The sequence below is a fragment of the Apis florea genome, unplaced genomic scaffold, assembly GCF_048593485.1.
Source record: "Apis florea isolate Af1SG1 unplaced genomic scaffold, ASM4859348v1 contig_3741_pilon, whole genome shotgun sequence".
Lineage (NCBI taxonomy): Eukaryota > Metazoa > Arthropoda > Insecta > Hymenoptera > Apidae > Apis > Apis florea.
In genome coordinates, this window is record NW_028256828.1 from 96965 (window position 1) to 123268 (window position 26304).

At 33.5% G+C, this 26304-nt stretch overlaps 1 protein-coding gene across 2 annotated transcripts in view; it reads right to left on the bottom strand.

Annotated features, from left to right (window-relative positions):
* The window catches only part of Ror (tyrosine-protein kinase transmembrane receptor Ror), a 267537-nt gene that overhangs the window by 13767 nt on the left and 227466 nt on the right, over positions 1-26304 (bottom strand). For both annotated transcript variants that reach the window (XM_003692147.4, XM_086914783.1), the window contains exons 3-4: positions 24935-25145; positions 24622-24781 (exon numbers count right to left, since the gene is read on the bottom strand). In XM_003692147.4, the coding sequence (XP_003692195.1) occupies positions 24622-24781; positions 24935-25145 (371 nt within the window). The remainder of the gene's footprint in view (positions 1-24621; positions 24782-24934; positions 25146-26304) is intronic.

Consider the following 26304-nt stretch of genomic DNA (forward strand, 5'->3'; position numbering starts at 1 on the left):
ATTAATTAACTATCTAAACCATCTATGCACATCTACATCGTATATAACAAGAATATGTTAGGAAATAAATAATAATAAATGTAAATTTATTTTAATTTAATTTGGATTTGTTTCCAATTATTTTGTCATTTTATCACATGCAAATTGTTTCCATCGATCCATTTCAAAATTCGTTTTTTTTTCTTAAATCTTATCTTAGCGAGTGATTTTTTTGGATTTTCAATTTTCCTAAACATCGATGACACGTCACAGTTGCGGTTTGATCAAGAGAATTGATCGGGCAATGTTTGAACGGTTTGACCGCGAATATTTGCCTTTAACCCTGAATTCATCGAAACGACTTTCGTCGTTTGACGACTTTATTTCCCTTCTGACAAGTAATACCGGCGTTTTTGTTTCAATTGGAGGGACAGGCTGGTAACGAACGATAAGGGTTGATGGCTGCCCGTTTCATTAAATCGTTCCGTTTTTATTGGAAAAAATAATTGACATTTATCTTTGAAGTTGGTCCCATTTTTTTTCTTCATTTTATTTATTTATTTTTTTTTTTATCTGTAAGGTTCAGATTTGTTGAGGATTTTTTTAAATATATCATAAAATGGAATAAATTGGAATGACATTAAATTTTTCAGTTTCGATGACAAATAATCTTTAAGTGGTTTTTAATCTCGTTCAACTTATGTAATTTATTCGTAATTCATTTACAACTTTTCCTATATTCATTTGAAACTTCTATATATTAAACACACATAGTCATAAATTTCAGCCATAATTACGTTGTACTCGGGGTGCTATCATACACCATCTAACGTGTTAATACAATCTGTCCTCGGAGTAAAGAGGTCTGAACGCTAATAACAAGGTTTAAAAAGCTAATTTGCAAGTCAATTTCCACCGTGGCCTTCGTTTCTCTCTTGATTTTTTCCTCAAAGGGAAATTACTTTTCGATGAATCGATTAAATTTGTATAAATTTTATTCATCTATCTCAAAAATACGATACGTTCTATCATTTACTTTTACTTTTTTGTAGATGGATACATAGATAAACAACTTTAATAGCTTTTAATAATAATAATAATAATGTGCATCAATCAATGCATTAATTATATTATTCCACAAAGTTAAAAAAAAAACATATATGATCTTCACGTAATCTATATAAAATTATGAAAAATTTATTTATCAGAGATGAAAATCTAATTTGTAAGTCAATTTCAAAGGAATTCTTTCCCGATGCAATTTATTTCTGAATTATTTATTCGTTCCATGTTTATTAAAACAATCATGTTTATAAAAATTTTATTTTCATAATAAACGTCTATGGTCCAAATATGAATGATAAAGTATCGAATTAAGTTGTTTTACATTTACATTAATCTCGATGTAAACATAACAAAATTATCAAATAAAAATTTTAATTATAACACATATTTTATAAGATATACCAATCTTGATTAATCGTATTTTAATTAATATTGTTTTCAGCGAGACGTTGAAAGTTTTATTATTAAGAATTTGGCCATTCACATACACCGATTTAATAAATTATTGCGACGGATGATAGAAAGTATATACGCACGTATACGGATTGACGATCGAAATTTTTAATCTATCGGTGGTTGAACGGATCGTCGGAGAGGATCATAATTCTCTTCTCGTTAATTGGAAACACTTCTGCGGAGGCCTCAGGCTAATAATCCTCGAGCTGATCTTTTTCCTGGATTATCCTGGCTTCAGGCGAACAGTTCCCGTTGGAAATTGCCTCCTTTAGTGACGCCATAATTCCCATGGAATTTATAGCTGCTTCGACACCCTTGGACGTAGAGCGGACTCGATTTACCATAATTCGTGTAAAATCGAAGATTTACCGTATATCCGTGAAAGGGATTTCTCTTTGATCGTTATTTTTTTATTACGCTATTTTTGGTGAGCAAAAGAAGAAGAGTTTCGACAATCTTTCTTTTTATGATCCAATTTCATAATTTAATTCGAAGGAATTTAAAAAATAAATTTTCGATCGATGCATACGAAGAAGGAAAAATGATGAGAGTAATTAAAGAAAAGTAATCTGACGTAACGAACGAGATAAAGAGAGACGAGATTATGAAACAAATCTGAGGTACGGAAAAATCATTGTATATATTCTTAGTTCGTGGAGATCGCGAATGTTTATTTGATTTTTTTAAAGGCACGTGAATAATTTTCACGTACTTTTTGATGAATTTTTAACGAATTTTAACACTACTTTTTATATGTGAAGAGCACATAAAATCCTATTCTAAGATATAACAAAAGTCAATATCTCATCTGTGTTTACATCGCAGGCACGCAACGCGAAGTAAATAAGCTTCAAGCAGCTGGCCATCGAATTAAATAAGAACAGATGCTGGCAAATGGAATTTCGACATAATTCGCGAGGAGAGTTTGCACGCGACGCGTACGTAATTAAATTTTATTTCACACTTTTTCTTTTTCTATCCCATTTTCTCCAACGTTTTCCAACATTTCTGGCCGCGACCAGGCGTCCAACGTCGAAAACGGAGAACTGTAGTTTCCGGCCGCGCATTGCAAATTCCGCTTATATTGTCTCCGCGATAAATCACGGTAATTTCGTTCCGTGTTATTAAATGAAATTAAATCACCGTTTAAACAGCCGCTGCGTGCGGCGATAAATTAACGAAATTGAGCAACTGCGTCGTGACGGGAATTAGCATGGAATTATGGGGTAAAACAGTCGTGTTACGGAGGGCAGACGAGGCGAGGGAAAAAAATATTTCTCGATTAGAAATGCAACTGAGAGCGCCGTGATAATTAACACGAAGGAACGAAGCTCGTTTTAATTATTTAATATGATGCTTACAAGTCGAGAGATATTAAACAAAAACGTGTATGTTTGTGGATGAATTAGAATACGATAAAAAGTTGTGAAATAATTTCTCGAACTTTTATTCTTTTCTTTGTATTAGATAGGATCTTATTGGAAAATTGTGTAATTAATAATAATATCGCGTGGTGCTTGATTAATTATGATTATGAAGATGGGATACGATTGTTCATGATATTTCTGTTATTTATTATGCCGGTGGAGCAAAGATCTCTTGTTATTGGGAAATGAGTGAGTTATCAATTTTGACGTTTGAACACCTGTTTGTTTGCCCGAAATAGCAATTACGAACTGCAATGAATATTAATTTCACATTTGCTAATAATGGCCGCGAAATTTAAGATTATTAATGTTTTTACTTTTGTATTATAATTAGGAAAATAATCGAAATTCATTGTTAATATTCTTCGAACGATCAGGAGGTGACATTATGTGTATAAGAATTAAAAATCGAATCGATAAACAGTGATCTAAATTTTATCATTTCATCTTGGATAACCAACATAACCCAAGTTATTCTTCGACTTGCCCATTTTATTACACACGCTGAAGTTGAAAACTTCGAAAAGTAAACATCATTAAAGTGTCGAAAATTGATGGAGAACCACTGGCACGAGCGTACAAATACGATCGTTTTCGATTTAATCTCGAGGAAAGCAGATATATATATATATATATATATATATATATAAGTGGAGGAACATAGGTGTAAAGGAAACACGTATCGCAAAGAAGAGCGCGGCGAGTTGGCCCTCCACGTAAGTTGACTGCGATCCTAAATATCGTCGGAACCGCTTGTAAGCGATGCAAAAAGAGAATCGACATCCGATTGCCGGCAATCTGGATCCGCTTCCTTCGCTTTGTTCCTTTTTAGCTCCATTCGTCGCTGGTTTTATTGCTTTATCGACGTGGAAAGTGGCGGGAAAGGTTTTACATCGGTGGTATTTAATGAAGCGATGGAGCTGCTTTTATGAGCTATTATACGGCCAATTTTTCTTCCTTTCTTTTTTCTTTCCTCTTCCTTTTATCGCATCAGCTTCGAATGCCTCGAATAGCTTCGAATCGTATCGGCAATTTCAGTTCCCTGAAAATTCCTCGCTTCTATTTATTCTGAAGAATATCTTTTTCAATAGTTTTCATTCTCGAGATTACAATAAACAAGAACCAATTTTTATTTTTAATTCTTATATTAAGAATTTTGCATTCTTGAGAATTCTGCATTCTTATGATTAGTAGATTATAGATTTTTATACGACTAAAAACGCATTCGAATATTCAATTAAGAATATACAAAAAATATACAAGTTCACAATCTAGTGACCGTACATTTTTTTTCTGAAAATGTGTATCACTTTTCTAAGAATCCACCAGTTTTTCTCAGAAATTGTTTGAATAAAAATTTTATTATTTTGCCCGCGATAAAAATAATAAATAATATAAAAATTACTTTCATCTGACGATAAATCTTCGACGAGACAAATCAAACATCATCATCGTGTTAAAATTATTTCTAAAAATTCTACAATTATTTCCATGATCCGAAAATACATCATTAAGCCATAATTCATACAATATTTCCTCGGGAAAAACGAAATAGTAACAGATCCGTTTCCCCTATTCCATTGCTCGTGGAAAAATTAACACGGATCTCGGGTACCGAACAAACGACCCATGCCCAGAGGGTTGGCGTTCGTAGCCGGTCATGTTTAATAAATACACGGCCGGTGCACGGTGGTGCATAGTTTACACAGCAGGGCATTTCTACGCGCCGCTGCGCGGCCCCAGGATTATCCAAAATGTCGATACAAAGCTGACCGCCATTCCAATTTATCCGTTTTGCCGGGTTCCGGCACCGGTGCCCCTGGTTCGCTCCATCGGATCTGTCGATCGTGCTGGCAACGATCTCTAAAGAGGTGGGTTTCTAATGGACCGCGGGTTCTGGCATTAACCGCCCCTTCAATTTCGAAATTCGGCGCGGCCGTGAATTTTGTTGCGTGTTACGTGGCGTGTGTTACACGATCCTCGGGCGAGCGATCGTGGGTGGATCGTTTCTTCCGGTGGAAACAGGACCGTTCGATCTTCCGTGAATAATAGTTGCGTTGCAGGGACATAGGTTTGTCTGGTATCGAACATTGTTTCATTTATTTGGATCGATGGATTACGATAAACAAGGTTTCAGGTAATTTTTGTTGATCGCATAGTTTCATTGTTTGGATTATTGTCTAAACGATTTGGTTTTGAGTAAGATTATTTAATAAGATTTAATTGTAAGATATCGTAAGATATAATTCATATTCATTTTGGTATATTTGTATTTGGTTCTCTGAAACTGGAAACTATTCTTTCTGAGATATTTGATTCTTGAGAATAATGCTTTGGTTTGAAAGTGGAATATGGAAGTGAATGTTTTTAAGGAAACAAAAATCTGTTATTTCTGGAGTTATTTATAGGAAGTTCGAATCTATCACGTTAAGAGATTTATCAATATTTGAATCTACTATGTTCTACTATGTAAATGATTTAATCTGTAAATGGATTCGATCTTCGAAAATGGATTGGTTTTAGAGATTATCTTACTTTTGATATATTTATCTATTTTATTTTACGAAAATTTCGTATTAAAATTGATTTATAATAGATTAGAAATCTTAAGATCTGATTCTTAAGTTCTAAATATAGATATAGTTTCCAGTTCTAATGTTTGTTTATACATTTAAGTCGTAGAAATAAGAAGAACTTGATCAAATACAACATCTCCTTAAATTAAAAATTTCAAATTCGATTAGTCAAGAGAAATCAAAGTCTAATAATGAACAAAATTAATTGAAGGCGAGAGTTCAAAATAAATAATTTTGACGATTTAAAATTAATATATGTATAATAAAAGAAATATTGCGTTTTTTATAAAATTAATTATTGATTATTCGTATTACATGAAATAATAATGGAAATAGATTCAAGTTTACAATAATTTTTTAAATATAAAATTTTATATATTAAATAAATCCCTATTTGAGAATGGAATTTCTTCAAGATTTGTGATTAAGATTAAGAAAGATTCATCCTATCGTATACGTATAGTCTTCTTACATAATCATTCTCGATATATTTCATCAGGTATAGTTACATAACTTTGCACAATGACGATTCGTTTTCACCATCTAGCCTGCATTTATTATCGTATTTTGCGGCAAGTACGGCCAATATTCCTGGTTATTTATGCGTATTCGTTATCGAAACACGAAATGAACTGTAACGCTATTACGGCGTAAAACGTGTCGCGGGACGCGTATTTACAATGAACGGGGCTGCACTTTAACTCTCGTTTTATTAACACTCGTGTCACCGCCGCGTGCACGCGCGAATTATTGAAACGAAATGGAATTTCGCCCGGGAAGCCCTCGTCAATAACGATTCGTGCCTTTACCGAACGCCGCCCTTTAATTGCGCTATTAATCGACCATCGTGCGACTTTTCCCTCGAACGATACGAAACCGAATCTCTCTCGTTCCACCTCCTCTCAAACAGCGTTTCCATCTTTTCCTTTTCGAACAATCAAAACACCGGTTCCCCGAACCGGTTCATAGAAAAATTTTTAAATAATTAATTTCTGTATTGAACTCTGATTAATCGATTTGTTTGTGTAAATTTTTAATTCGAATTAGATTTCGTCTATTCTGTTCTATTCCATTCTATTTCAATCAGATGATTTAAAAATTTTATTACGTTTCATTACACGATGACGTATAATTATGCTTTTTTATTTTCATCAATATCAAGAAACATTTTACCTCAATAATTCTAAGAGCTAATTCGCGAGAATTAATTTGTGAAATTAGTCAATTCAAAAAAAAAAAAAAAAAAAGAAGAAGAAGAAAATAATTCTTTTATAAAAAGGGAAAGAGGAGAAAATAATAAGCACAAACTGGGTGGTCAGTTAACTGTATACAATCTCTCAAAGTAGCGACATCAAAGTTTATGTATAATTTGTTAAAGTGCCCCTAGGGAATTCTGGTGTTGCGCGAGATATGTGTAGAGTTAAACACGATACGTGAAATCACGGTGCACATCTACACCTGTCTGGCCGAGCAAGACTAATATACCTTCTTATTGTTTAGATCTGTCTACGATTTCCCGCTCGCCCGTTCTCTTCGTATCTATTTCACGCACCACGGAGCGGTAAAATCTCGGTCCACCATTGGAATTATCTCGGCCCTCTTAACGAACCGTTACGTGAAAATACGACGACGCCTGGCCACGGTCTCTTCTTAACCCGTGAGCAAGCAACCCACGATCCTCTTCCTCCTCTATTCACTCCTTTTCGTTTTGCTCGTATCCGATCACGAACGTTGTTTCTTCGTTTCGTTCGTTAGCTTATCCAACTCCATGGATCTCTACATCGCGATTGTAATTGGAGATTAGTTTGCTGACCGAGTTTCGTTTCAATTACGTGTTTTCAATTTTTCTAACAGCGTGTTGTTTCTTCTTTTTTCCTTTTTATTTTTTAATTGGAAGGTATGTCACTCGTGCGAAATTTACATCCATTTCGGAATTTTTTCGTTTGTTTTTGCCCGTTTTTGTTTCCTTTTTTTTTCTTTTTGATCGATGAATAATTGGCTTCGAATTATTATTGGCGAATGGCAATTTAAATTCGTATATACACGGAATTCTGTTAAATTTCAATTCCAAACGAAACTCCAGTCCTGTTATATTGTGTAGATCCATTCTGAATTCCTTTAACTTGTTATTCTTATTAACTAGAAATCATAGTTAACGTTAATTCTATATCTTCAGTTATTGCATACCGTATCACTGTCTTCCTCTTTCTTTATAAAAATATTTCAAGAAACGTTCTCATTACATATCATATCTCGTTATTACAAACCATCCTTTCACGAAGGAAAAAAAAAATATAACTAGCAAAAAAGTAGGAAAAAAGAAAACAAAAAATCTATAGAACAAAAACCTATATACATATATATATACGTAGATGCAAAGTATTTCACCGAAAGCGCGTCGTGCACGATATGCATCAACGAGGGGATGTGAGAAATCAAAGTGTCCAAGCGTGGCATTCACGCGAACGAAAACTGCGGCATCAATTTCGCGGCGGATGTTGGTTTCACGGGGTTGAGGCTTTGCAGAAAGCTTGGCCAGATAGTAGACGATGAAGATTCATGCGAGATTACGCGAAACGCGAATTGTTAAGTCCCTTAAGCCAGGCTTTCCGACAAGTAGTGACGGAGGGGTGAGTAGTAGCTTCGAGCTACGTGAAATCTATACGCCGTTTATGGACGATTATGTGATAGCCTCGCGTTTCCGGTTTGCGCGAGTGGAAAAATTGCGATTCGAGGGCCGTGCATTTGTACAGAGTGGAGTGTGTAAGTTTTGCGAATTTGTTGAAAATAAAATCGGAATCGATCGCTTTTGCGATTTTCGCGGATGAGAAATAACACGGGGAGAGGGGGGAGGGGAATGGTGTATTGTGCAATTTGACAAAAAACTGTAACCAAATTTAATATTTATTTTTTAAATTTCACCATTTAATTTCTTTCGTTTCGATATTTCTCTAGTTTGTGCAAATGAAGTTCGATTTGTCGGTTTTCACCGGTGATGGTGAATGTATTTATCATTTTTTTTTTTTTTTTTTTTTTACAGACAATGTTGGTTTGCTTTATTTCTTGTTTTCTTGTACATTGTTTTTAACTTCGTATATTTTTCGTATAAATGTGAAGTATTATTCGTTCGTCACAGGGCGGGGGAGGGATAATTTAATATTTTGTTCGTTATTCCTTTTATGGAGTTTACTTTTTTTTCGTAGTTTGCAGAAGTCTTATTCTTTTTTTTTTTTTTATTTCGGCAAATTTTAAATATTTGCTCGACTTTTGTTCGAATTTATTCAATCGTGAATTATAAAGCTACGAAATATCGTGTTCATTAAAAGCTTTGTGTTATTTAGAATTTTGTTGATACGAAATAATGAGCGAAATGAAATCCGTACTTGTTGAATTTATATTAAATTTTATAGAGCCATTGTTGAATATCTCGTAAAATTTCCTCTTGCTTCGCCAAATCGGAAGAATTTTATTTCATCAAAAATTTCATATCATTCCGTCTGTTTTATATTACAGTGGAGATCGGATTTTTAATTAATTCACGTTGGAATTTATTCTGTACTCTTGTTTTCGATTCCCTAGTATAATATACGTCCCCCTTTTTCGCAACTTTCCACGCGTTTAATTTCCACTAGAGATTATTATTATATTTCCAGGTAATAATGAATTTGAAATTTATATTTTCAAACGTCCGACGTGAAATTTTATTCGGTATTTTAATCCGTAATATAGACCGTTCAATTTTTTCAAGCGTATATTCATTAAATTACCAAAACTTAATAAAAATAAATAAAACAAAAATTCGAATTCAAATATTGAACTCTTAATCCAATATATATATATATATTGTATAACGTCAAATTTATTATTTCGCTAAAAAAAAGAGAAAAAAGAAAAAAATTGCTCGATGTATCGACCAATTTAATCTACTCGTAAAATAGTTTCATTAAAAATAGAATTTTCATCGGGATTTTATACAACGCGATTATAAATACGTACAATATCAATATCAGATGTCCTAATATATTTGTTAACGAGGATGATTTTACATTGAAATGAAAGGTGAACGTGTGTTTATAAAGAACATAAAGTCGAGATAAAGTAGATTGATGAGAATCGTACGAGACGACAGAGAAAATAAAGAATCTCTTATGTTTATCATTGTGTTGATAGTGCGCGCGCGCATGTGTGTGCATGACTTTTTAATCAATAGGCTGATAGTGACACCCGGGTAATTATATCGGTTGTCCAGAGAATCGTGGTGGAAAAAATCAAATGGAAATCGTGGAAACGAACCTGAACGATAACCGGTGGACCTGTTTTATTTTTATAAGTATCTCGCTTAATACAGGAGCGTTTGACAGTGTGTGGGCGGCAGACGTGGCGTTAATGTAAAACATGGAGGGATTTTTGTTCGAGCTGTTTGAGCGAGATATTCAGACGGCAAAGGTTTTCTTTTTATCGAGATTTCCTTTCTTCTTTATTTCGATGAATGGTATAAAAAAATTCCTTCCCTCTTTTTTTTGTTGCAGGTTTTTGTGGAAAGTTAGATATATCTTAGATGTACCTTATCTATTATCTTGGTGATAAATTTTATTTATAAGAATAAAATATTTTTCAAATTGTATCAGTATTTATGTTTATAACATAAGAAGATAAGAAATTATGAAATAGCTTTTGAAATTTATCTCAAGAAAAAAAAATTCTCGTACCTCCTCCTTAACATCCCTAAATAAAACATGCAAAGTCGTCCATTTCATGCTCATTATTTTCGATTACATCCACCCTGTACAAAAATAACATCCTTGAAATGTGTACTACGTGTTATAGGATAAATGGCCAATCGTTAGTGGTGATTCCCGGCATAAGATTACGGTGGATCGAGGGTAGGGCATTAACGCGTTATCAGCGCAATTTATAAAGAGAAACTCGGAATTATAGATCGTAAGCGATACCATCGAATGATACCAAAAAGCGACCGATCGCCTTAGTTCGCCACGTTTGATTATTGTCCATTTGCATTAATTAAATTTGAACTGTTGTGTTCGATGCAAGTTTATCTGGATAATATCATAATTAATTTAGAGCTCTTGTAGAAATAATTAAAAAAAATCACTTTAATGTTCCGTAAAAAACAGAGAAAAATACGGAAAGAATAAAATTATAAAGTTTCATTTTTTTTAAATAATTAATGGTAACTTTAAATTCATTATAAGGAAAAAGAATTTTTGAAATGAATTTTTTTATTATTATTATATATCGTTTATTATTTAATATAAATAAATTTCGATTGAAATTTTTTTTTTAATTACATTATTGTGATAATATTGTAAAAACATCTTTTTCTGTTTTAATCAGAAAGACTATGAATTTTCTTATAAATAATAAATATAATAATAATATTTAGTCGAAAACAGTTTCTATTCGTAATAGTTAGAAATAATCCAGAAATATTTCTAATTTATAACAACTTCTTCATCGATTCTTCCATAATCAAAATCACTTAGACTATTTGTTTTATAAGTAAAATTTTCCTTATATTAAAACACTCTTTATCTTAATTAATTATCACCAAAAAGAAAAAATAGAAGTCGTATACAACTAATTTAACTTAATTCGAACTTTAACTAAATTTTTCTAACGATTAGTTTAATTTTTTTCATGCATTACTCGTGAGCCAATATCGCGAGATTTTATCGATCGTTCAACATAAATTTGTCGATTATCAAGGCGCTAATTACGACATGCTTCAGGATCGTTGCGGTGTCTCGAGTGTTTAGGCGTGTAGATAGATATCTGGAGTGTAATTTCACGCTCGTTGTGAACGACAGAGAGGCGTAGAACGTGCGGTTAAAATCGAGTGCTTTCACGAGTCGAACCGAGTCGATGGAGAAAGAGTTCTTGCGGTCGTCTTTAAATCGATGCCGCGCGTCGGTGGCAAGTTTCTAAAGTGAAGTTACGTGGAAGTTAGGAACAAGTCCCTGACAGTTCCCGACGGTTTGTTAACCGATATTGTGCGGCTAGTCACGCTGGCCGCCCGTCGAGAAAGCCTTTTCGAATTGAATCGTAAACAGTTCTCGTTTTAAGAACTTTGCACCACCATCCACCTCCTCCGCCTCGTAGAACGGTACTGAATTTCGATATGATCTACGTTTCACTTCCGTCGAACGGTATGTATACCCGATATTTGATGGCGTGTCCAGAAATCAGAGTCGATGAATCTCGCCTAGAATTCGGTTAATATATTCGTTCGAAAAAGAAGTTTTCGAGATTTTTTTTTTTTTTTTTTTTTTTTTCGTTACGATAAACCGAAGTGGACGTTGGTCGAACGTTGCAATGGAAGTTGCACGATAATTTTTCCCTATGATCGAGTTCGTAGTAGTGTTTTATACCATGTTTTTATACGTAGATAGTTCTAACGGTTTTAACATTTTTGCGGAAAATGGTATTTGGCGCGAAACAGCGACGAGAAAGTTTTTGCTTTGAGCTTTCCCCGAGGAAAGCGAGTTTTTTTTTGTGTTTTTCGGGGAAAAAATATTCCAAATTCAATTAATTGCTTTAGCTTCGCAATTATTTATAACGATATTAACTATATATGATAATCGCATATCTATGTTTTAGAGACAAAATACTTTTATTTCATTCATAAACATTCAAATATTAAACATTGAACGTATTAATTATCTTGTCGAACGAGAACATACGTTCCTCCATTTGCTCCATGAGTTTACGATCTAAACACACGATATCTCCATTAATAGTTATAATCTCAAGTGCAGCTCAGCACCCCGTGATAGTTTGTCCCCAAGCGCTAATTAACGATCAATACGATCGTTGAAAGGGAGAAAAGTTGGACGATTTATCGCGTCCATGCGAGTCCTTGGAAAAGGAGGGTATCGGGGAGGGTATTAAACGCGCCAAGTAGCGTAATACCGGTTATAAATTTTGATCGGTAGATAAGCAGTGGTGGGTGCCCGCTATTAAAACACGCATCGCATCGCGTGGAGGCTAATTAAGATAAGGCGGAATATTATTAAGATTTAAGTTACATTCGGAATATTCGTTCGAAACCGTCCGTCCCGTGGCCATGGATACACCCCTCAGGTTTTACCAGTGCGGTTATCCGAAATTATCCTTGCAACCCCTCCGGCCTGGGGGCGCGTTGTGTGTTTCGTGTGCATTAAACGTACATGGAACAGATGCCTACAGACACCTGCGGGTCAACACTGCGGTTCTATATTGCTGTACAGTCACGGTTTGATTCAAGAGTTAGTCACTGATCATTATGCGCGAACGTGTTGTGCGAAGATGGTAAATGGATTGACACAAGGCTGGTATGGAAATTCGGTTTATTTACGTCTACGATATCTTTTTCAACTCTCGAGAAGAAATCATTCGAACATTTTTTTTATCGTTCTAGTCGAGATATTCGAGTAAAAATTGTCGAGTAGAAATCGAAGAAGTCAAAGTTGTTCTTCGAATTAAAATAAGAGAAGAATCAAGAATGAAAGGTTTGCATATTGGTGACTTTGTTTTTTAGTTATTGATAAATAAAAATTGATGAGAATATTCATGTGAGCGAGGACATGGATATGAACTTCCTTTATGAAGGAATGTAAGGAAACTGAAAAAGTGGGGAGCACTATGAAAGTGAATATTGAATTCAATATAAATATATAGATAGAAAATTTCATAGAGATTGCAGAAAATAAGAAAATTATTTGAACGTATCTTTTTATGGAACTCATGAAATCATTTTTTGATTAATTATCCAAATAATTAAATCCAAACCGGATCAATTAAATTAAGATCCAGCTTATTTCAATGAATTTAAATTAGAATGTTTCATATATCACTAATAGATCGTTATAAACAATATTTTTTCCAGAAAGAAAACACATAATTTACGTTAAAATTAGGAAAATTTTAAACCATTATAACTTTGAAGATAGTGATTTCCGTTCAATGAACGAAAGATCATTAGAAACGCTGAATCTTGTCCTTCAAAACTTCTTCATTAATCCCAATTTCCGGTTCCCGAGATATCGTCGTGTAAAGAAAAGTCTAAAATAAAAAATCATCTATCTCCATCTTTATTCGTTACTCGGATCTCTCGCTCACACCTCGTCCCACTGACCTATTCTAAACTTCAAATAAGCGAGATTCCTGGAAGTCGTACATATTTTCAAAAAGAAATGTAGGTCATCGAGTCATTTATAATTTTTGTGTTAAGCGCTATGAACACTTTGAATTCTTAAATCTCGATAACTAATTGAGATATCGAAATAAAATAAAAAGTATATGATTTCCACTATATCCTGAGCAAATTTTAATAATAAAATTTCTAGTTTCTTCCTCACATTTTTTATATAAAAAATCATTTATATAAAAATTTCATTTAATGATGTGTTACAGTTGACATGGAGATTTAAATTTATTTAATTACATTTAACATTTATATAAAATACAAAGTGACTTATGTGATTCATTTATGTGACGAAAGAAAGACTACAATATTAATGATAAACTGCTTTCGAAATACGAAAAGAAATATAATTTCACGTAAGAAAAGTAAATGTAACAAATATTGAAATGAGCTAAGGATAAGAGGCTTTCCTTGGAAAGTTTGCCGATAAATTACTTAACAAAATTTCGAGGCATATAATTACAGACGGCTCGTCTGGCGTATCATTAAACCAAGATACCTCTCGTTAAGCACGTCCACGATGAAATTGAAGCTTCCAGCTGGAGCTGGAGGCTCGTGAGCCGGTCAACTTTCGTATAAAGTTAAAGCCGTGCCGGAGGCGCAAAAGCATCTTCGAGGCAGGCGTGACTGAACCCGCGATTCAAGATAAGCTCGATCCTTGCCTCGTGCCTCGCGTTTAGAGCTTGCGTTTCTTCTCGATCGACCGACATGCCATTCTTACTTTGATTTTTTCCTTTCGTTAACTCGCCGGTAATGTGTATTTCTGAGGTCACGATTGAAAAGTAATAATAGGAAGTAAATCAGATATCTCTTGGATTTTTACATTTTTTAAATTTTCTTTATATAGATTTTTTATCCATCATTATCTGATACATTTTTAAATGTTAGCATATCGTTAGTATATCGTTGTTTTTTCATAATTTTACGACTTTAATTTTCTACTAAATAATAAGCTTAATTTTTATTTTATTTAAACTTAACAATTAAAAAAAAAAAAAAAAGAAAGAACGGCAATAAGATATTTTGAAATAGTCATCATCAATTATTTGTTCAAGTGTAAAACAGCTAGGATATAAGTCGTGACTCGTATGTCGTGAATTTCGTTCAAAAATTTCTACAATCTGTGACAGATTCGAGTTTCCCAATGAACTCGTTAACAAAAGTCGATTTGTCTTACCAACATCTAAATTCCTCTTAATCTTCTTGTCCCCTGATACGTCAATATTCCTCCTATTGGCGGAATATCTTTTGATAAACGTGCTCGACCAGTTCGAGCAGCAAGTTGCAACCGCGTCAAGGAACTTGTCGGATCGAAGTTTCCGTTTCGAAGCGTAGCAGAGAGTTTCGAGGCACTTAATCGTGGCTGACTGTAAATCGTACCTGGTTGCAACGTAACCGATATTTCGTAGATAGGCGTTAAGCCCAGCATCGGGGAAATGTATTTCTCGACGAGCATTGTTGCATTCACGAATGGGATGCCTCGTAAATTACACGATTTCCCTGAGTCGCCGCTGATAACTGCATCCTCGCTTCGACGCTTCGAAACGAAACTGCTTTGCGATCGCCGCGGGCCACCCACGAATCGGTTTATTACGATCCAGTACTTGATTAATTGGAGGAACGATGGTTTAAGGCGCTCTTGCTCTCCTTTGGAAATAAATTATCTCCGCGCCGCATCGTGATTGTGCTTGTATCGTGGCAGTTGTGCTGTTTTGATTTATTTAATCGTTCGGTAATAATGTTCGGTGATTTGAAATAAAATCATTTTCTGATACCTGAGATTTGTAATATCTCGTAAAATAAATTAATGAAATTACATTTTTGGATTTATTTGCATTTTTTTTTTTATATATATTTTAATTTTTTAATCGAAAAAGATTTGTTTGATACAAACTTACGTGGAAGAAATATTAATAAGTATTTTTTAGGCATGAAATTTTGGATAGCTATATCAATTAATATTATTACAATTGAAATATTAGATTTATAAATTTTCCTCGTTAAACATTTCAACATTTTAAAAAATTTTTATTTAATAATTTAATGCCTTAAATAAGTTCTGCCTTCTAGTGTCTATTTTCACAACTATAATAGAGAGATTAATAGATACTTCATTGTAATCCCCAAACTTTCAACATTTCACAATAAAATTAGAATTCCAGAAAATTATTTATAATTGCAAAGACAGTGAAAATAATCAATCATCGATTTCTCGAAACATGTTTCACAATTTCTTACTGTACGATAAGATCCGTGCATGAATCGACTCAATTATTGGTCTTCTCCGTAAAAAATTACAACGCTCTGCATTTTTTAGCCAGAAATCTTTTATTACACGCTATGCCTCGCCTTCAAAATTCCCTAGAATTACAAAAGCTATCGAGATGCAGCTATCTCGAGGTATATTACCCGGCTCATTGTATCATCGTGCACGATTCGATATCGCGAGCCGAAACTTAACCAGGAACCCTCTCTTCTCTCCCTCCGTCTAGCATACTAAATAACCTTACCAAATCACGTCGGAATCGGGTGTGGAGGCTTTTCACCAAGGTCCGTGGCACATCCTCTTACAGCTGCTGCAACGATAGAATCTTGCCCTCTACCCGTGAATACGTATATTCCTTATCTGTATATGATTACACGGCTGTGTAGTTTGAAACTCCTTCTCCCTACTCCCTGTCTGCCTTTAACAGAGAGTTTCTCCCGATGTTCGAGTCTCTCTCGTTCCTCGATCCGTGAATCTTTGTTTCTTCCTTCGTTGTGTCTGTATCACGTGTGCGCGTAGTACACGTTATAGGTGTGAAACTGTTTTTCTTTTTCTTTTTTTTTCTTTCTTTTTTTTCTTTTAATCTCGTTTAACCAGGGAATCGCGTGGATTTTAATGAAACCCACGCGTTGGATGGACAAGAGGGAGTGGAAAAATACGTAGGGCTGCGCTTGATCGTGTGATTAGATAGTCGATGAAGTAATTTGCGAAGCAACGCGTTGCCGAGCGTTGTTTTTGTTTCGTGTATGGGGTGGAGCATGTGTTTTATCGCTTTCGAGAGGAGGTATGGCGGAAACGATGTTTATCAGATGATGAAGATGTATGTAGAGGGTTTTCTTTTTCGTTTTTAGATGGTCTACGTTTAACAATGGGGCGAATGTTTCGTCCGTATTTTTTTTTTTTTTTTTTTTTTGTAGAAAATGTGCTACGAAAACTGAGTTCGTTTGATGATGAAAATACTTGTGCTTGTATGATGGAATGTATATAGCGGTTTTTAAATTCTGTATTAGCCTCGTGTTTGGATATGAAAATTTTATCGAATCAAATTGTAGTATTTTTTTCTTGAAAATAGAGAAAAGAAAAATGAAAATTGAGTTTATCGAATGATAGGATTTTATAATTGAAAAACTGATTTCTAAATTTTTTAAATTTAATTTAATGGAAAAAAAAATATCAATTTGAAAAGAATATTTGTTGAAAAGGGAATAAAAGTATGTTATTTTGTAATAGAGTGCGAATATTTAAATATTTATTAGAATTTAAAATTTGAGAATGCATATGATATATAAAAAAAGTTTAATATGCATTATGATATATTTTCAAGAATAAAGCAAATCTTTTTTTTTTTTTTTTTTTTCGTTTCTTTTACTCTTACTTTTGTGAAAATTTTGCATCCTCCTAAATTCTACTCTTTCATTGATAAGAATGGTCTTTTCTTTACGAAGTTCTCTTTGTCAGTGATATTCTTCTCAAAATATCTCTTCATTCTCTGAATTTTTTATGGTATCTCATTTGAAAAATTTCTTTCCCTCAATCTCTTTTTCTCTTCAGCTTTATTATCATTTCAGTTTTAAATTAAATTTGTGAAACTGGCAAAAATCTTATTTTACGTATCTTTTGAATAATCAAGATTTAATATTGTTTTTAAAATTTTTTCCATTAAAACATTTTCATCATTTGAATAGTTACTTTGTTCTGCATATTTTTTTTCTTTTTTCTTTTTTTGTTTTTATAAGCTTCATTGTTTGAACTTCTTTTTCATAGATTTTTCATAGATTTCATAGATAGTTAGTCTTCCTGAATCTCTTTACTCCGTTCTTTATCTATGATAAAGACAAGAAATCTCAAGCTTCTGTAAGTTTCCTGTTGATGAATTTTTATCAAATTTTTGTGTCTCTTTTTCTGTCTTTTTGCGTTTCAAAATCTTATTACTTATTGCAAAATTTAAATTTATAATTAATTTATTTCTTTAAAAAAGATCTTTCGAAAACTTGTCAGAATATCATAGCAACACCTCTAAAATTACTCTCGAATCACAAAATCTGTTCTCGATATCCAAACATTTTTCGATTCATTCAAATTAACAAAATTATTTTTAAATTTTCAAATGTTTTTATTAACGCACGTATCAAAAATTCTATCGCAATATCATGAAATTTTCTAAACGTTTCCAAACTTTTTCTCTTCTTCTGTTATCGCCCAAACAATTCTCCACGATTCGGCCAAGATTATTCCAAAGTCACGAGACCTTCGACACGGATTTCTATACGAATTTCCGCTTCGCCTTCTTTCTATCGATCCTCCCGCGCTGTTTGAAATTCCGCGCACCAAGCCCCTCTCTCTGTTTGAATTTCTCTCCATTAAAATTTCTCTCCGTCCCTCTCTGTCCCACCCGCTTTGTGTTCATCGGCTTGTCCGTAAATCGAACGGCCTTTGAGCAAGGAGTGCAACGCGAGCAGAAACGTGCATTCAAACGTGCACACACGCGTACGCTACATGTGCTGTTAATGCACGTTCACCGGACGCGACTGTCTTCGGGTGACAAGCGAACTTTTTCCATTATTCCACGTGTATATCGGTTTTCCAACCTTGTATTCGGGAATCTTATTGCTGCGGGGGTGGGGGCGGAAAATTTCATCGTGCAACCTCCGCGTTATAATTAATATGATGCATTAATGAACAGCTTGTGGGCGAATGAAATATTTCCAAAGTGGAAATCAGATGTTTTGGTTGCAATGCATTTTGTTGTTAATTTTCTAACGAAATTACGGGGGAAAATAGATTTTCGAGAGGGAAAATTGATTGCTATTCGTATTCCGTGTGTGTGTGTGTGTGTTTTTAATATTTTTCTTTTTGCATATTTGAAATTATTTTTCCTTGGATTTTAATTATTAGGTTGTTGCGGAAGTTGAATTATATCTTGATATAAGAGAGTTTGATACTTGTTTAATGAAAATAATTAATAACGGCTCGACAAATTCAATATATTTTGAGAAGCAAAGTTAATATTATTTCGATCAATTGATCGTTATTAATAATTCCTTTCATTTATATAATTATATTTCATTTTCATATCTTGAATTTTATGATTCGATATAATAAGTAATTTGCTTTTTTATAATAAAAAAAATTACTCGAGTTGTATTCGCTCAGAATTTCAATTCAAATGCTTTAAAAAATATATTTGTAATAAATTATACATTATAATAATTATTATTGTATCATCTTTATATCTATTATATCTTAAGAAAAGGGATGATTCGATAATAATTATAATCCTGTATTTCCAGCATATTTATATATCACAATTTTATATTCCACAACTTAAAAAAAAACGGAATTCAAATTGCAATAATACAATTTACTCACATTTCACTTTATACATCTCATCTTCATTCCCTTCTTAATTACACTAAAGACACGATTCGTCTAGAAAAAAAAGTACTGAAACGTATTCGTATAAAGAAATCAAAACTACTGAAGCAACGCTTCTAGTAAACCCATCGATTAATCAATCATCCTTCTTACGTCTCGAAGGAAAGAAGAGATCGAGAAGTGTCTCCAGCACGCGAAAAGAAAAACGATCCTTCCAACTTTTTCAATTATTCCCGCGAAAATAGGTGGATCAAAGTTGCCAGGTGGCCCTGGTCGGATTAATAATTCCTGGATTAATTAAAATTCGGCTAGAACGCGGGCGAAATAAGGGCGCAGCGAAGCGGGAGTATCCGGACGATGGAATCGATATTAACCGGAACGAGTATAATTGTGAATTAATCGAATCAGCCGTAAAATGCGACCCGTCAAATTCGTTGAATATCATTTTCGAATCGTCGTGGAGGTATCCACCCCTTCTCTTTTATATAAAGTCACCCCCTTGCGTTCCATCTCCCTTCTCGTCTACCGCTCGTGCTCGTTTCACGGCCATTTTGCCGCTCTTTGTGCAAATAAAAGCGATCGATTGTAAATAATCGTGACGCGACTCGATATTATATGAAAAATTATGGACACTGTCTTGAATATTCATCAACGATACTAACGGTCGATCAGAGCGGCAAAAATTCTCTCTCTCTTTCTCTCTTTTATTATGTAGGAAACGTGGACGATAAAATTGAATACAATTATTATGGAGAGGAGTATTTTTTCCATTCGATTCGATAAACGATGATTATTTGTTTCATTTACTGTCTTTATTTCTTTCTTCTTCTTCTTCTTCTTTTTTTTTTTTTTATTCATTGTTCAGATAAATTTGAAACAAAATATATAAATAGTGGAAATTTGGTGAAATTGAGAATGTTTCGCGAGATTTTTCGCGATGTATAAAGCAGTTCTTTTTTTTATCGCAGTTGGTTTCATCGGTTGAATCGTTTAATCGTTTATAATCGGAATTTTGTTCGATATGAGATAAAGGGATTATTATTCTGTACAGTGTTTTCCACTTTGGTCTAAAATATTGGAATCAATTGCTTTTTTTTTTCCTTTTTTTTTTTCTTTATATGATAGTTATTATTTTATTTTTATATACTAGGAAAAATTGTTATTTGAATTATTGATATCGAAAAAAAAAACAGATTATAAAAACTTTCAAATAGAGAACTTAATATTTATTGATTTAAAATTTGTCTCGAAAAGTGTCTCGAAAAATTCAACGATCGATAAATTTGATAAAATGGTATCTCGATAAAATAATATTATTTTGTTCAAAGTCGTAAATAATATTTCTCACATACTCGTAAAAATTCTTATTTTTAACGTTTTATATAACGATGATGTAACAAACATGTGAGGATTCTTTGAAAGATCTCAACCTCGACAGATTAAGTAAACACGAATACCTGGCTGACAAGGTTTCAGGATAATTAAGTGTTCAGCCTCTTCGTTAAAAATTCGATGGCAACGTGGATAAGTGAATTAGAAAGGCGTGGGACCAGACATCCTTTTAGTGCAGCCATTTACCTTTCCCAATTTTCTGTCCTTCCTCTTTATATTCCACTAATATTTCCAGTATAAAAACGTTAATGAAGAAAGCGTTTAAAAAAACCTGATCTTGCAATTACGATCATTTTTACAAAGAGAAGAACACATTTTCAAAATTTATATTTTCCAATATCAATCTTCCCTCCTTTTCTACACCTACATTTTATCAAGATATTCATTATGTTCAAACCATTCAAAATATAAATCTCCAAAAATTTCTACTAAAATCACTCGCTAAACTTATCTTCTTTCTCTCCTTCAAACTCTATATTCCATTAAAATTCTTTGTTCGTCCCAAGAATCATTTACTACGAACCAATATACGAAGCAACATCTCGCTAAATTAAACCCAACCCATGCTCATTTCAAAGGCATAGCAGAAACTCGCATCCTACTTTCTTCAAACGGTCCAACTTTTTCCCATTTAAATCTGGATCGCAACGGTGTTCACTTCACGAATCATTACCTTCCACGCCACTTAAACAGGTCAACACCATCCCCCGAAAGCAACACCTTGCCATAAAAGGCCCATGACGCCCCCGCGCTACGCAAACTCGTTCCGATCGTGTACCACCGGTAAACAGTTTCGACACGGCTTATTAGGCCTGCCCTGAATAATTGAGCACCGTGTTAATTAACTCGACTTCTCGCCCCTTTCGAATTAAACATCAGGGGGTGATGAGCGACGCTCACCTCGAATCCAGACCATCGAACGATTAAGTTTAAAACGACAAGAATCGCTCCCTTTCGCTTGCTAATAATGGAATTGCTTTTTTCTTCCTCTCTTGTCGATGAATATTCTAATTAGATATGCATTGTACAAGATGTCTAGTAGGAATTTTATAAAAAAAAAAATTTCTCTATTGTACTGCATATATTAATAATATTTTTCTCTGGATGGATGCGTAGAGTTACGAAAGTTAATTTGCAATGCAATCGATGCGATAAAAATTAGCGATCTTTTGTATTATTATCTTTTTCTTTGCTCGAATTTACTCAAAAATATTATTTAAATTGGTTGTTCATTCTTCAGAATATACGTTAATGAATATGCATATTTGGAATCTAATTGGAATAATTGCTATTATTTCGCACAATTATTGTGACAGGCATAATTTATATTATTATTATTTCAACACATTGTCGATTATTTCGTTAATCGGTTTATAATGCTACATATTTTATCGATATAAACACAGTGCAGAACGTAGGAATATTAAATCTTTCCAACCTCTGCCAATCGTATCCATACCCTCCCCATTCTCTGTCCAAATCTCTCGTCTCACCCTCCTCCCTCCAAAAAAAAAAAGAGAACAGAAATCACCAGCAGCCCATCTTTCAGAATCTCTTCAAACAAATCGATGCCAGGGATTTCGTATCTCTCAAAGGATCGAATACGAGGGTGTGTCGAAACGAGTGGAAAGAGAGTTCTTCCTCTCGATGGTGGTCGAAGTTTGACTTGCAGAGTGCTAATATTAAAGTTTCGTGTCGCGGGGGAGAGAGGTTCCACGGCTTGGCGATCGAGTCCATCGAGGGGCGAGAAGAGGGGAGAAGAAACGCTCCTTCTCGCGCATCGGCCTCCTCTCGATTAGATTAGAATTTGTTAGGGGTGTCGACCGGTAACTTCGTCAGAGGAACGCTGTCAGTTTTGTTTCATCGCTGCTGGGCACGGCAGCTTTACGAGAGGGTGGAAAGTTGCTCGTGAGAAATTCCGTTTCGAGAAGTTTCCGGCTGAATACCGACTTATGAGAGACGACAAGCTCTACGGGGATGAGGTTGAATTAGCTCTGGCCTTAATACGTCTTCCCAACTTTTTTCCTTCGTTACGTTCTTTTTTTTTTTTTTTTTGTACGTTCTTCTCTCTTGGATCTTGTTTTTCTTTTGTTTGTGGAAAGGGATGTGACATTTTTGGGTTTGACTTTTGCTTGTATAGATTAGATGAGAGGTGTAATTTGTTCATGCACTTGAGTTTTCTCAGTTAAAATATTTTCTTTTTTTCCTGTTCAGAGGAATATATCATTTAGAATATTCTATTAACGGTAAGAATAATTGTTAAGACGAAATAATCGTCGAAACGTGGATCAGAAGATGTTTTATAATATAAATACGTAAACAAACCTAATCTAAATGCGATTCAATTTTAATTTAAATTATTATAATAAATTAATGATATACTGTTAACAATAACGATATTGTAGCTTTAAAGTCAAACAATTTCAAAAATTCGTTATCAAAATTTTCATGCACTGAACAACGTCGCACATTTCGCTTGATTCAATTCTCTCTTCGAGAGATTAAATTCGACGAACATCTCGCCATCTGCTTAGGCTTGAAAACAAGGGTGAGAAGAAACTCTAACAACATCGAATTGGAAAGGGGCTCTTAACGCTAGCTCTTGGTTCTTCCAACGTTTCAAACGTTGGCGACACATCCGTGGAAACAGATTAGAACTTGTTGGTGGTGTCGCGTCTGAACTTCCGTTGGAGAACGTGGTAAGCCTGTTCTAATTGCCACTGTACACGGAAACCGTACACAGAGGCTATTAACACGAAGGAACGCCACGGTAGAGATAATGGAAACGAAAAGGGGTTTGATTGCGAGTTGTGAAAACTTTTTCATTTTTAGTTCTACTCTACTAGAACGTGTTGAAGCTATTTTCATTTGTATCAATTTGATATTTTATCTGGTTTCAGAGATATCTCTTTTTTTTCTAAAGTTTGAATTATAATAAGGAATAAGAATAATATAACATGTAATGTCGTGTAATTCAAAATATACTGTTTATTGTAATAACATAGGGAACCATGATAAAGGAATCAACTATAATTTTGCAAATATTGGAATTTCATTTAAAAATCATTAAATTCAATGAATTAAAAATTCAAAATTTCTTAGTATATTGAAGTATGTAAAGATTATAAAATCATTCAATTTGTTTGTTACCAATGAAATTTCTTCAACTATATTTCCCAGAAACGATTTAAGTTCACAAAAATTTTTTTTTATAAACATCAAGTTGTAAACTCGTGAAACGTTTTCTTCTGAAACATATATACGTGGGTTTATGAAAATTCTAATCCTACGAATTTAACGTTATAATAAAAACTTCAGGAATATTTTTTTTTTCTCGAAAAAATTTCCAAATTTTCGTAGGAAAGAACGTTATCGCCAAAAAAATGGTCGAGCTTGACATTTCGGCGTTTTCTAAGAAGAATCACTCTGCCTGGGGGAATCAATTTCCCCTCACATTCCCGGCGAGTAGACGTCAAAGGGGAATTTCGATGAGTCGAATTGACAGTTTTACGATCCCCTGTTAAAGCTTCCTATATTTCGCTCGTCTCCGCTCGAGATCACGAAAAGCTTTTCTTCGTCATCGTAGATACTTGAAATCGTGACACGTTTACTTGTGAACTCGATTCGTACACTTTGATGCGTACAAATTGTTTCATAGAGTTATAATAATTCCACCTATAAAGTAGTTTTTAGGGAAAAAGAAAAAACAGATTTCGTATTGATTTTATATTCATTAACTTTTTAATTTATAAATTTTTTAATCATCTTCGTTTTTAATTCTTATTAATTTTAATTTTTTGATTACAATTTTATTTTCATTTTTTTTTGAAGCATATCAAGGTTTTATAGTTTGTAAATAATTTTTAAACGTAACTTACTCACCATGTCTGTTTTTGGAGGAATCGACTCGAAGAGTTCCTTCGCTCTGAATCTGATCTTTTCCATTTGTTACGCGACAAGTGTAGAAACCTACGTCAGAGACATCTAAGTTGATGATCTTTAAACGACTTCCGGCAATATTTTTCGCAGCATGTTCATGCGCCTGAGAAATAAAAATATTTTCTCTTTTTCAAATATTCTTTCAAATGTTGCAAATATAACATCAAAATTAAAATTTTTAAAAAGAAAAATGTTCTTATAAAAATAAAATTTGCAAAGAGATTCGATAAGAAGGAAAAACCTCGATTGATGTTACCTGTGCATGTATCTTCTTAATCGTGATTTTCGGCCGTTTCTCTTCAAGAGGTGCTTCGTTCTTGAACCATTTGATTTTAGTTGGCGGAGGATCTCCAACAACCTCGCATCGCATATGCGCAACACCACCAGCATCTTTCGAAATATTAGTCAAAGTGCGTATAAATTTCAACGTGCCACTTTTGGCTCCAGACACTGCCTCCATTTCAGTCCTAGAAAATTAAAAGAAAATAATTTTAACTACATTTATTAACTCTTATTAATTAGATATTTAAATACATTAATTATATTTCTTATATATACTTTCTTTAACATGAAATTACGATGTTTCTTCATTTTATTATTTTTCGAGTTATTCATCGACTCAAAATTGGATAATATAATCGAAAAGTATTGTATTAGCAAAAAAAAAAAAAAATAATAATAATAATAATAATAATCAAAGGGTTATAAATTCGTTAAAAATCTTTATTTGAGTATTTTCAAAAATAAATATATATCTGCAGATATTACGATTATTTTTAATTAAAATAATTCTCCATCCAACGTTTATACATTTCAATATTCCATTATTGATTATAAATTTAATTTTTGTACAAATGCAAAGAGAAGAATAATAAATTATTAAAAAAGATGATTTTGGTTGGAAATGTTTTTTCGAGCACCCGTTAGAGTGTTCTCATTGAAATGTATGAACGACATGTTGTCACGAGAAATTGACCAAAGAACGCGGGTTAAATTTTTTATCGGCTTCCGGTTTACATGCTCCGTTTAGCATTATTACATGCATGGAGTGGATCGACGTATGAAAATTCAACGATTATTATGCCTTGTATTTGGATTTTTACTACGTGTACCCGCTCTCGTGGAAAAATATTTCCCGCGATGGCCGGGAATTTATTGCGAAACCTGTTATACGTTTCATATTATACCGTTGTTCGAAACCATTTATTAAAATGCACAACGAATCGGGATGCTTTACGACATTTTCGAGTTTGAAAAGGGATATAAACGTGGCACACGATAAATAAAAATAAAAAATTAAAAGTATAGAAAGAGAAGTAAGGGTGAAAAAGTATTTATATAATAAAGAAAAAGATTATACATATCCATATTTTTCTTCTAGTTCTTTTATCTTCTAGGAAAATTACAATTTTAAAATTCTAAAAATAAAAAGGAAAAGAAGAAAAAAAAACACACAATCTCTGGTCCTCTCTCATCGTGATTCTCCATTATATCCCCCTGTATGAAATTGAATTTTGAACTCCATTGGTATAACGCGAACTACGAATTTTTTGTTCGTGGCAGGGTAAATTTAATCCGGCTCCAATAACCGAAACACAAAATACACTCTAACCACCACCCACTCTC